This window comes from Pocillopora damicornis, chromosome 11 (assembly GCF_964200805.1).
Source record: "Pocillopora damicornis chromosome 11, jaPocDami1.2, whole genome shotgun sequence".
NCBI lineage: Eukaryota > Metazoa > Cnidaria > Anthozoa > Scleractinia > Pocilloporidae > Pocillopora > Pocillopora damicornis.
In genome coordinates this window covers 22558324-22570728 of record NC_142680.1, presented here as the reverse complement: position 1 = coordinate 22570728, position 12405 = coordinate 22558324, and the positions used below count along the sequence as shown (strand labels likewise).

The window sequence follows — 12405 nt, the reverse complement described above, 5'->3', positions numbered from 1 at the left end:
ACCACCCCACCCCCTGAGCACTAGTCTCCAGGCCACCTTGTCCTTCCTACAATCAGACATAAACTGCATTGGTATTTGAGTTGACAAAGAGGAAGTAAGCGTACCTGAAAAACGGTCTGTGAAGAAGGAGCTTGAATACAAATGGTGATGAAATCTGTGTGATATAAATAGCAAAACATGAGAAAGTATAAACATAATCACAACATTGCAATAAATAAATTATGTATGCTCAGTGGAAATACCTGGTATGGAAGATTAGCCACGCACACATCAAAATAAGGGAGATCAGTCTTCAAAACATCTCCCACCATCACATGAAGCTTGCTTGCTTGAGGACTGATAATTAAAAAAAACCAAAGTTATCACATGTTAAAGTCGCTCAGAGAACCCCTTATCCTTGAGTTGTTTTATCTGAGATTTATTGAAGACAAGACACATTAATCAATTCCATACAATATAAACTGCTATGCATGTATCTCCTTGATCAAAAAGCATAATGCCAAAGTGTTTATCAAATTTCTCGTCATTCCAGTGCAGCATTTATAAAAGAACAGTGTTGATTCAAGGATGGCATTTTTTAATTCAAAATTGATATTTCTTTACTCAACGACAGAAATCACTGTAAATCTCTGTAAATTATATTTCAAACATAAACATGATTTACTCTGTAACTTCCAATGCTCTTTGGATTTAAATTTCCAGGGATATTTAACTTCAACATTTTTATTTTATGTGTCAGTCACCTATTAACTCTCTACACCCTAACATCAGTGTCTATATTCTCCATACTGTTCTCTATACATTTCCTAAAGCCTTGACAAGGAGAATTTGTTTAAAAATCAAGAGCCTTATAAGTTGGTGATCATTTCCTTGATTCTCGTGACCTTAATGTTTGATTCAGGAGTGATATTGTAAGGAGAAATTAAAAGCTGATCACTCTTCAGGTTTAATGCGTTAAAATAGAATATACTCAACTTACGTTCCTTGCACTCTTTTCTGAAGCTCAGCCACCATGCGAGGATCCACCTCACAAGCAATAACCTACACATGATTGCACAAAAAGAGAAACTCGTTCACACTGTAATTCGCAGAAAATATTCAATCAAGACAGATATGTGATCTTTCTCCAGTAAACAATAAACAAACACGGCTCAAGGGCCTTACCTTTTTTACTCGCTCTAATAACTTAACCGTTAAGTTCCCTGTTCCGGGACCGATTTCCAAAACAGTGTCTGTGGATCGTAAGCCAGCCTGAAAAAAATTATAAAAACATTTATATTTAGAACGTATTCTTCAACACGGATTATACCTTGACAAGAAAAAGTTAAGTGGACGAGGCTAAGTTCCATCGTATAAAGTCACCTGAATCTATCCCTTTCAAGAAAAATTTGCCAAAAATTAAAGCTCGGTAACTTTTTAACTTTCAGTTTTAGCTTATTTTACCCAGCTGATCGATAGACCAGGGCAAATGATCGTTAATTAGCAACCGATGATAGCATACAAAGGACTGAACTTCTACCCTGTTGATATGATGAAAGAGCTGCGTGTTAACGAAATCAGTTTGCCTATTTAGGTTTCTATGATGAGGAAAATAGGCTTTTACTTAAAAACGTGTGAAATAAAGAAGATTTGTATAGCATACCTTTTCAACCAGACTGGTTATAACGAGAGGGTTTTTCAGAATATGTTGCCCATGTTCCGTTTTGAACTGTAGAGCTGGATTGGAGAGCAAGAAAACAAAATCACAACGTTACATCACATCATCACTGAGCTAATCCTTTGAAGATTACAGCACTCTGTACTTGATAGAAATTAAATATACATTGCCTTAAAATAATACCTAGCGCCAGAAACTGGCAAAACAACTTCATTAGACATCGCAAGTACCTTGTTGATACACCTTGTTTTGCCCATGTTCTCTGCTCTTCTTAGCTGCTTTTACTTTCGGCATTTTACTCTCCCGTAAAGAAAAACAAACGCAAACAAGCTCAAAGCTTATTGCCACACATCCGATCGGCCATGTGCAATTTTCTGTTGTTGACTTCAAAAGACTGGGACGAATGTTTACCCGCTGACCAAAGTTTTGCTCGCTCAAAAAGAGAAGATGGCGGACAACTCAGAAGAGAAGATGGCAAACAACTCAGAGCGAGATACAGACATTAGTTTCGATGGAAGCTGATTTGTTATGAGTATGCTGATTAGAAAATGGATTGAGAAATGGAGAAGTTACAGATATCGATTTGTACCTTGGATCGCCTGGAATTTAAGGAAAAGGTGTGATTTTGCATGATTGAATATAAACATTATTTTAACCGTGACTTGACACCATCCCAATCCCTCTCCCCTATACGTTACGCTACTCTTTCTCTGCCCCGCCCGGCTTAGACCGGGTGTATTTACTTTTGCAATGGTTGTCAGTCACTTTACTTGGTTCTTGCAAATATGTCTAAGATATAACTCCCATGAACTATCTCTTGCCCGTCAGATTGGATCAATATTTGAGCAACTGCTCACCTACCCCTCCCCTAGCTAGCCCAGCAACAGTCAACTAATAAAGAGTTAGGGTTGATGTTGTGTAGTTTCTCAGATACGGACATTAATCCATGAGATCACTTTAGTTTGCATGGACCAGGAAATATTCGGTGGATGTACCATTTGTCATTTTCATGTTCTTCTATCATGAATTACAATTTTCGTCATAAATCTGTAGATTCTTAGTCTTCAGTGTCCTGCACTCTTCTTGCGACACATACTAGTCTTAATCATGCTTGTTGATGTTTGCTTGTTTGTTTGTTTCTGTCTATGTTTGGTTTTGAAACTAGAACAGTACGAGAGGTTGGTTCCACTGATCAGGACAAGACTGTTCCAGACACCAAAGTGATTGAGTCCCTTTTGACAGTCCTTCATGCTCTTCATGATATTGAGATGCAGTCTGCAAATGACAGGCATCAATCAGGAGTGATGTATAACACCTTAGGTTATGAGATTAAAAGACTTGAGAGCAGTATCCCTGGAGCTGGGAAAGGAGTTTTTGTCACTAAAGGAGACATCCCAGTAGGGAGTCTTGTGGCTTTATACCCAGGTAAATATTTATACTACTTTTGAAAACTTCTAGGATCTCCAAACCTAATAAATACTCTGCCATCAATGTTTTTCTCCCTAGATGTTAGTTGTAATTCTCTTTACTATCTATGATAAATTTCTTATAAAGTTAGTTTTGAGAATTTGGTGTTGGATCTCATAGTAATCTCAGTTCTAGTTGATTTTCTTCTTTATTCTCATAACTTGTCTACTTGATTTTGTAGAGATATTAGGAGGAGAAATTGTGTCATGATCACTCCTGAGAATGATTAGTTCACAACATAATGATGAATCATTTTGCTGTTCTTATTAACAGGGACAATTTATTGGCCTTATGAACCGATCTTAATTCAGTCAGTTGGAAATCCTTTTGTCTTCCGTTGTATTGATGGAATACTTATAGATGGCAATGATAAAGGATTATCTAAAATGATCTACAGGTAATCAATGAAAAAATGAATTGCGGCAACATTTTTATTCTTTTTAGAACTGATTTCTTTATATAAGTTAGCCTGTTCCACACTCTTAGTTAGAGGAGATGAAAAAAAAAAGTGGATGCATAAAACATGGGAAAGGAATGCAGAAGTTGCAGTTGTTAGGGAAACAGCTGTGTCATTTTGCATTTTTCTTTGTGCGATATGCATTTCTCCAACTCCATACTTTGCATACCCACTTGGCTCCAATGATTAAGAGCATGGAAGAGGTCATGTCTGAGACAGTTTTGTCATTTAAAAGCAACTTCACAGGTCATGGAACAAGTGGTTCCATTCACTTCTACCATACCTGAGACTTGCTACAAGTCTTATACCAAAATTCTTGCAATTTTAAGGTAGCATATTAGTACTCGTGGAGGCGCGGTGGCCTCATGGTTAGTGCGGTCAACTCCGGATTGGGTGGTCCGGGTTCAAGTCCTGGCCGGGGTCATTGTGTTGTATTCTTAGGCAAGACACTTTACTCTCACAGTGCTTCTCTTCACCCAGGTGAACAAATGGGTACCAGCAAATGTGCTGGTGGTAACCCTGCAATGGACTAGCATCCCATCCAGGGGGGAGTAGCAATACTCCTAACTGCTTCATTCTAAGAAAACCGGAGTTAAGCACTGGCTCCATGGGCCACTTGGGCCCATATAAAGGCTTTTATATTAGTATTCAGCTGTCTGATTTTCTTGTGTAACTGTGAGTGTATGGGTAGGGTGTGGTTTTAAAACTCCTTTCCCCTATAAAGAATTCCTTGATCTGCTCTTGAGTTCTTGAGTTATTCTCTTGCTCCCTAAGGTCAAGTGCTGGAAGAGATCAAATTGGCCCATATTTACTATGCGATACCACTTGGCTTACAAACGATCCTCAAAACCCACTGGCTGTTGGACAATATGTCAATAACAGGACAAAAAACAAGCCAGCAAATGTGGCATACCAAGAAGTGGATATCCCTCTGCAAAGTGTTGCGCCAAAGCTGTGGAAATATCTTCCAAATGTTTGGTACAGTAGTGGTAATATTGCTGGTGAAAACTCGTTTCTTAGAATAATTGCATTGGTGTCTGTTTGTAAGATTTGTGAAGGAGATGAGGTGCTTTCCTCATATTTTACAGTGGTAAATTGACAAGGTGAAGAGTCACCTGACCTCCTTCCCATATTGCCTCACATCATGCTGCTCCCAAGCTGAGAAGCCTTGCCCCTAAGTCTAGTCTTGTCACCCCTAAATGCATTGCATGGTAATAAAATTGGCCCAAAAATCATGTCATTAACAAAATACTTTCATTTCCTTAAAAACATGGCTGGTTTTGATTTTATTTTTCATTTATTTTTAACTATTAACCGTGCAAATCTACATTAAGTTTATTTTCTCATATAATGGTGATTTAAGAATAATTTATAAAACATCTGCTTTATGCAAGTAAACATTTCACACAAATTTTCGTAATCTCCTAAATTAAAAGTTAGTCATATATTACTATTTAGTTATATATTAGACCTCACGATAAAGTACAGAAAAAAAGTATAATGTTATCTTTCTAAATTTAAGCTTACGCATTTCTGGATTTTGTACCGAGAAAACCATTTGCTATTCTAAAATAAAATGAAAAGATGCAAAACCACGCTTTTAAGGTAAAGGGTGAAAGTTTCTAAAGAAACTGTGTTGCTACGTCGGTGGGTGGTATTAATAGATACATTGTTTTTATAAAATGAGTTGGTGATGTAAATTGTCCACCTTTAAGAGTTTCTATGGCTGAATTTTCGAGCGTTAGCTGGTGAATTCCGCTCAGGTTGTCTAGACGTCAGTCATCACTACCGACAACAGTCCTTCTCAAGACTACACTGACCCGGACGATCAAGTTTCAAGAGGACGCTCTTCTCGTGCCATCTTTGATTCCGACGAAAAAGTCGAAGACACTTCCTCGTCTATTTCCTCGGTAAAGTCCAACTTCGAATGCGACGACCGCGGCGTGATCCAACTTCCCTGGTGGTTCACAGTCAAGGCGCGAAGGTTCTCTTTCGCTTCCTTGATGAATTCTGTCTTCTCCTCCGTGAGGATTGTGATTCGCTCGGGCCTGAATTTGTTCTCTGTGCTGGCGCTTTTTTTGAGTGCATCCCAAGACATGCAAAAGGAGATTAGTACAGACTGCTACAGCTGAAATGTCTATGGGACTTTCTTTTTGGATGACCTGAGCAAACAAGAAGTAAAGTGACGTAATACTTTCATAAGGGAAACTTTTCTTTTACAGCACTGTTACCTTTATAATAGGAGGTTAACCCTTTTACTCCCTAACATCAGTATGTACATTCTCCAAACTGTTCCCTATACTTTTCCTGAGATACTGACAAGGAGAATTTGTCTAACCATCAAGGGCGTCTTTCGTTTGTGATCATTTCCATTTTTCTTATGACCGTAATGTTCGATTCGGGGGTGGTATTGTAAGTATTTTAAAGGTAAACCTAGTTTTTGAATCATTAAACTGCTAATAGTGTTACTACCTGTTGCGGATGATCTTTCTCGTTCAGTTTCTTTCTTTCACACCTACAATGTTGCATTTACAAAGAACGCCATGATAGCAAATTGACTAGTGTCCTTCGCAGCCGTTCTCGGGGATGTCACACAACACGAGTGATAGAGTAGCGTGACAGATCAAATAATGAGTGCATAGAACTAGAAAACTCGCGTCACCTTCTCAACTTATCAAATGAAAACGGAAACCGGTGTGCAGTGAGTCCTAATCGGTTTCTTGTAGTAGTTTCCTTTCTGGTCGACCTTTTGTAATTAGATCAGGTTGTTTCCACAAAATTCAATCGAAATGTCTCCTTAACCCTTTAATTCCCAAGATCTGATTGTTAATTCTCCCCTCTAGCTGCCGGACATTTTCTTGCAAATTAGTTATGAGAATTTGGTCTTAGATCAATATAACGACTTCTACCTGATACATTTGATTAATCTCATTACCTGCTTGGTTGGATAGTGTTTGGATTTTGTGGGGAGAAGTTACATCTGAATCACTTCTGGGAGTTTAACGGTTACAAAAGATCGTTTACCTCTGTCATATTCTTCACCATAGCAAGGTCATATAACTGAGCCCGCGGTAGGTCATGATCACTTCCGCTCTCATCTGGGGAGGCATTTGTGGTCCTTTCACTCACTCTCGGTTCGTCCAGCGTTGAGTCAAGGCTATTGGTGTGCGCGAAAGAAGGAGTCTCGCACTGCGAAATTACAGGATTGAAGTTGTCAGAAACACCATCGCTTGTAAGGAACACAATATCCCCGGTGTCAAGAGTTGTAAACGAGAAAGTGAGATTACGCAAGTCTGGGTTGTTGCCAACGCAGGGACCCAAGGATCCTCCAGGACAACGCATGTCTCTGCTTTCAATATCACAGTGTGAACCAAAAGTAACCTCTTGGACGCCTCTTTCCTTATTATAGGTGAATGCAAGACTATCACCAACATTTAACACACAGAGGCCCCATTTGTCAGAGTCTTTAAGTTGACAAACAACGGCTGCACAAAGAGTTGTCAACAATCCATCTCTTTTGAGGATAAATTCATGCGCACTTTTAAACGAGTTATAGAGAATCTCCATAATATCAAGAGTCGTATTCGCTGTACAAAGGTGCGTTTTTAGATACTGCAGACAGCCTGCCACCGCGCAACGAGCAGCCAGTCTTGACTTTTCACCCCAACTCACGCCATCAGCTAAGGCAAGAATGCAGCTGTTTTCTCTTGCAATCACGGCATAAACATCAGCCACAGGATCCCCCAAAAGTCCGCCTGAGACTGAATCATGGTGATACAGAGACTTCCCTTCGCCAAAGGCTCTTTGGCGCCCCTTGGATGTATTCAATTCCCATATTTGCTCGCAGCTATCTGCTGTCTCAAGGAGAATGCGTTTAACACCTTCATCTGGGCCTGTGGCTGCTTCACAAATGTTTTTCCTCATTGGCACCACTACGTGGCTCGGCAGATCGGAACGGTCAGTAATTCCCTTCCAATGCACAACACTTGGCGATGATATCATTTCTGTTACAGACAAGAAGGAGAAGGGAATCAATTATGTGATAAGAATACATGAAAGTCATATATTTGTACTGCGGAAAATACAATTTAAGCAAATGAAGATCATCGCAGTATATACTCAACTTAAGCAGTTGAGAAATAAGGCCTGAAAAAAATTCAGGCCTGAACGGGAATCGAACCCATGACCTCTGCGATACCGGTGCAGCGCTCTAACCAACTGAGCTATCAAGCCAACTGGGAGCTGGTCAATTGTGAGTTCGTTATATACCCGTAGATGGAGAAGGTGTGATAAGAATACATGAAAGTCATATATTTGTACTGCGGAAAATACAATTTAAGCAAATGAAGATCATCGCAGTATATACTCAACTTAAGCAGTTGAGAAATAAGGCCTGAAAAAAATTCAGGCCTGAACGGGAATCGAACCCATGACCTCTGCGATACCGGTGCAGCGCTCTAACCAACTGAGCTATCAAGCCAACTGGGAGCTGGTCAATTGTGAGTTCGTTATATACCCGTAGATGGAGAAGGTGTGATAAGAATACATGAAAGTCATATATTTGTACTGCGGAAAATACAATTTAAGCAAATGAAGATCATCGCAGTATATACTCAACTTAAGCAGTTGAGAAATAAGGCCTGAAAAAAATTCAGGCCTGAACGGGAATCGAACCCATGACCTCTGCGATACCGGTGCAGCGCTCTAACCAACTGAGCTATCAAGCCAACTGGGAGCTGGTCAATTGTGAGTTCGTTATATACCCGTAGATGGAGAAGGTGTGATAAGAATACATGAAAGTCATATATTTGTACTGCGGAAAATACAATTTAAGCAAATGAAGATCATCGCAGTATATACTCAACTTAAGCAGTTGAGAAATAAGGCCTGAAAAAAATTCAGGCCTGAACGGGAATCGAACCCATGACCTCTGCGATACCGGTGCAGCGCTCTAACCGGTATCGCAGAGGTCATGGGTTCGATTCCCGTTCAGGCCTGAATTTTTTTCAGGCCTTATTTCTCAACTGCTTAAGTTGAGTATATACTGCGATGATCTTCATTTGCTTAAATTGTATTTTCCGCAGTACAAATATATGACTTTCATGTATTCTTATCACACCTTCTCCATCTACGGGTATATAACGAACTCACAATTGACCAGCTCCCAGTTGGCTTGATAGCTCAGTTGGTTAGAGCGCTGCACCGGTATCGCAGAGGTCATGGGTTCGATTCCCGTTCAGGCCTGAATTTTTTTCAGGCCTTATTTCTCAACTGCTTAAGTTGAGTATATACTGCGATGATCTTCATTTGCTTAAATTGTATTTTCCGCAGTACAAATATATGACTTCCATGTATTCTTATCACACCTTCTCCATCTACGGGTATATAACGAACTCACAATTGACCAGCTCCCAGTTGGCTTGATAGCTCAGTTGGTTAGAGCGCTGCACCGGTATCGCAGAGGTCATGGGTTCGATTCCCGTTCAGGCCTGAATTTTTTTCAGGCCTTATTTCTCAACTGCTTAAGTTGAGTATATACTGCGATGATCTTCATTTGCTTAAATTGTATTTTCCGCAGTACAAATATATGACTTTCATGTATTCTTATCACACCTTCTCCATCTACGGGTATATAACGAACTCACAATTGACCAGCTCCCAGTTGGCTTGATAGCTCAGTTGGTTAGAGCGCTGCACCGGTATCGCAGAGGTCATGGGTTCGATTCCCGTTCAGGCCTGAATTTTTTTCAGGCCTTATTTCTCAACTGCTTAAGTTGAGTATATACTACGATGATCTTCATTTGCTTAAATTGTATTTTCCGCAGTACAAATATATGACTTTCATGTATTCTTATCACACCTTCTCCATCTACGGGTATATAACGAACTCACAATTGACCAGCTCCCAGTTGGCTTGATAGCTCAGTTGGTTAGAGCGCTGCACCGGTATCGCAGAGGTCATGGGTTCGATTCCCGTTCAGGCCTGAATTTTTTTCAGGCCTTATTTCTCAACTGCTTAAGTTGAGTATATACTGCGATGATCTTCATTTGCTTAAATTGTATTTTCCGTAGTACAAATATATGACTTTCATGTATTCTTATCACACCTTCTCCATCTACGGGTATATAACGAACTCACAATTGACCAGCTCCCAGTTGGCTTGATAGCTCAGTTGGTTAGAGCGCTGCACCGGTATCGCAGAGGTCATGGGTTCGATTCCCGTTCAGACCTGAATTTTTTTCAGGCCTTATTTCTCAACTGCTTAAGTTGAGTATATACTGCGATGATCTTCATTTGCTTAAATTGTATTTTCCGCAGTACAAATATATGACTTTCATGTATTCTTATCACACCTTCTCCATCTACGGGTATATAACGAACTCACAATTGACCAGCTCCCAGTTGGCTTGATAGCTCAGTTGGTTAGAGCGCTGCACCGGTATCGCAGAGGTCATGGGTTCGATTCCCGTTCAGGCCTGAATTTTTTTCAGGCCTTATTTCTCAACTGCTTAAGTTGAGTATATACTGCGATGATCTTCATTTGCTTAAATTGGAATCAATTATGTAACGTTCTAGAGAAAGATGTTTTTCATCTTGTCACGAGCGTGGGACTAGTCTTAGAACCGGCTTACCATCTCTTCTGTTCTATTTACAAACACGACTCTGTCGACATTGCTGATCGTTTGTAAGCAGGACGCGTGTCATATGAACTTCGTAATAGACCTCGTAGAGTTTCAGTGGTAGAGTATCGGAGCGTGGAATCCAAAGGTCTGTGGTTCGATTCCATATGGGGACCTAGAATTTTTTCCTTTGTCCCACACTCGTGACAAAGACAAAAAAAAGATCTTCCTCTAGTTTTGTTTTGGTTACGGATTTTGGATTTCATCTTTAGAGGAAGCGTACTTGGCTTCGATCACTAACGGCATCTCTTTAGTTTAGTTACCTAGGGCATGCAAACGAGAAATCCGAAGCCTGGATATACGATTTGCTTCATAGCTGCAACTCTGTTTTATTTTCTCTGTCCAAAGCTCTTGATAAAACGAATTTAACATCTTTCTCATTCTATTTCTAGTGGGACAAAGAAAAAATTCTGAATCCCCCATGAGAAATCGAACCTTTTTACGTGCTGTATTTGGATTTCATCTGCAAAGGACGAGGCGAATATCCCTGTGTGACTCCCCCCTCCCTCCCCTCCCTAACCTCTCCCCCTCCCCCACGGCGGCATGGGTTCGTTTGTGAAATTTTTCCAAGTTTTGAAATAGATTTTGGTCTGTTAGAAAATTTCGCTTTTATTCAAAACAAAGTTTTCTTAGCATGCAGTGTACTTTGCAGTTCTTTTCTTCCCTTCAGTATGGCATTTTAATTAGATCATTAAATTTTACTTTCATTTTCGCAAAATCCCCCTCATGAAAGTCAAGTTTTAACGAGTCTGCAATAACCTGCTGGTAATAGAGCATCCGGAAAACTCATCCTCGGCTCTATTGGAAACAACTCGCATTAAATTTCGTTTTTCTAATCATGCCTGTGTCATTTGCCATTTCATATCGTCTCTCAGTCAAAAGTGAAAATATGACTTAAAGTATTAATCCCTAAAATTACATTAGATAAAATGATATTTGCATGCCCGGAGCTTTTTCCTTGACACAGAGGTTATGGTGGAGTCACCTTGAGACGCGCAGTGACTTTAAATATGATCGAATTGAGAAACGTTAATGAAGTCAGGGGAAATTATTCGGTCTAAATCAAAGAAAAGGAAATACATTTTACAGGAAAAATCGTCGAGCCTGTTTGGGAAAAAGCATGAAGATTTGGAGGAGTGAAGATAAAACTGATAGCATCACGCTGACAATTAACTGAAAATGAAAATGATTTCCGCATTGATATTTGCGTTGTGAGCAATTTTAATTAATGCGTTATAGTGATTGAAGAAACACACGTAAAAACTAGGCAATGTAGAGATATTTTTCTAAGATACCTATGCGTGGTTTAGGGGAAATTTTAAAATAAAGCCAGAACGAAGCCAAGGTTACGAGTCACGAACTCTATTTCCAAAAGATTCCAAACCTGCTGTCTTGTAATATCCGTTCCTCCACTTTCGTATGCGATGTAAGGCAAATTTTTTATCTCAGCTGAAAGATAACGCACCTAAATCGCGTGTTCGTTTCGTTCCAGTCTGTCGCAGAGAAGACTAAGGTTGCTTCTGTATTCTTCTTGTGACTACGTGCCTCAGCCGAGATCCCTGTAACTCGACACGAAACTTTAAGACAAAAGAATGATTTTGCTGTGTCGACTTCCTGTCACGAATCATCACGTCAAGCAGAAACTTTCGTGACCCGGAGAGAGGATAATACTGAAACGAAAACAAAAATTGTAAATATGCTATAACGTATGTTTATCTTTGGATGAAATCACAAGAAGCAACTTTTATCTTCGAAAATTACCTGCATTAAAGTTAATGCCACTCCACGCTTTTGACTTCCCGGCTAAGTTGGAAGTAACTTCCAACCTAAAACTTCCAACCTCAACAACGAGCAGGCCATCCTTTCGGCGAAGTCCGTCGCTCCAGTTATAAAAATTAGCGGGTAAAAAAAAATTGATGTTAGCGCACCGTGCCGACTCAGGAGTGAGTTGCACGAAACATTTTTTTTTTTCGCTGAATTTTTTCTTGAACTCGCGCGACGGTCTTCGCCGAAAAGAAGGGAGTTCATGCAGTCTACGTTCAACCGATATCTGGAATTCTATCCTCCTTGTTCTCACCGTGGAAATTTCATTAAGCCTGTCATGAATAGCATTTAATTGACAGTTAATAGACCCTTTGATCCC

General features: G+C 39.8%; 3 protein-coding genes across 5 annotated transcripts in view; 1 reads left to right on the top strand and 2 right to left on the bottom strand.

Moving 5' to 3' along the window:
- The window catches only part of LOC113678408 (dimethyladenosine transferase-like), an 8191-nt gene extending 6139 nt beyond the window's left edge, over positions 1-2052 (bottom strand). Inside the window, exons 1-6 of the mRNA XM_089187277.1 lie at positions 1888-2052; positions 1643-1716; positions 1165-1251; positions 980-1041; positions 243-336; positions 105-154 (exon numbers count right to left, since the gene is read on the bottom strand). Of these exons, the coding sequence (XP_089043403.1) occupies positions 105-154; positions 243-336; positions 980-1041; positions 1165-1251; positions 1643-1716; positions 1888-1951 (431 nt within the window). The 5' untranslated portion in view covers positions 1952-2052. The remainder of the gene's footprint in view (positions 1-104; positions 155-242; positions 337-979; positions 1042-1164; positions 1252-1642; positions 1717-1887) is intronic.
- Positions 2053-2073: 21 nt separating this feature from the next.
- LOC113678332 (SET domain-containing protein 9) lies at positions 2074-6049 on the top strand. Its single transcript, XM_027195217.2, has 4 exons — positions 2074-2274; positions 2823-3082; positions 3398-3521; positions 4356-6049. The coding sequence occupies exons 1-4, from the start codon at positions 2186-2188 to the stop codon at positions 4678-4680; spliced, it is 798 nt and encodes a 265-aa protein (XP_027051018.1). The 5' UTR covers positions 2074-2185; the 3' UTR covers positions 4681-6049.
- LOC113678331 (uncharacterized) lies at positions 4839-12363 on the bottom strand. 3 transcript variants are annotated; one of them, XM_089187275.1, is made up of 4 exons: positions 12024-12363; positions 11728-11932; positions 6606-7585; positions 4839-5743 (listed from the first exon to the last, which is right to left on the bottom strand). In XM_089187275.1, exons 3-4 carry the CDS (start codon positions 7581-7583, stop codon positions 5417-5419), a joined length of 1305 nt encoding a protein of 434 aa, XP_089043401.1. In that variant the 5' UTR covers positions 7584-7585; positions 11728-11932; positions 12024-12363; the 3' UTR covers positions 4839-5416. The 3 variants fall into 3 exon arrangements, with proteins under 3 accessions (XP_089043401.1, XP_089043400.1, XP_089043402.1); XM_089187274.1 differs by having other exon boundaries at positions 11647-11932; positions 12024-12351; XM_089187276.1 differs by lacking the exon at positions 12024-12363 and having other exon boundaries at positions 11558-11825.
- Between the last annotated feature and the right edge of the window lie 42 nt (positions 12364-12405).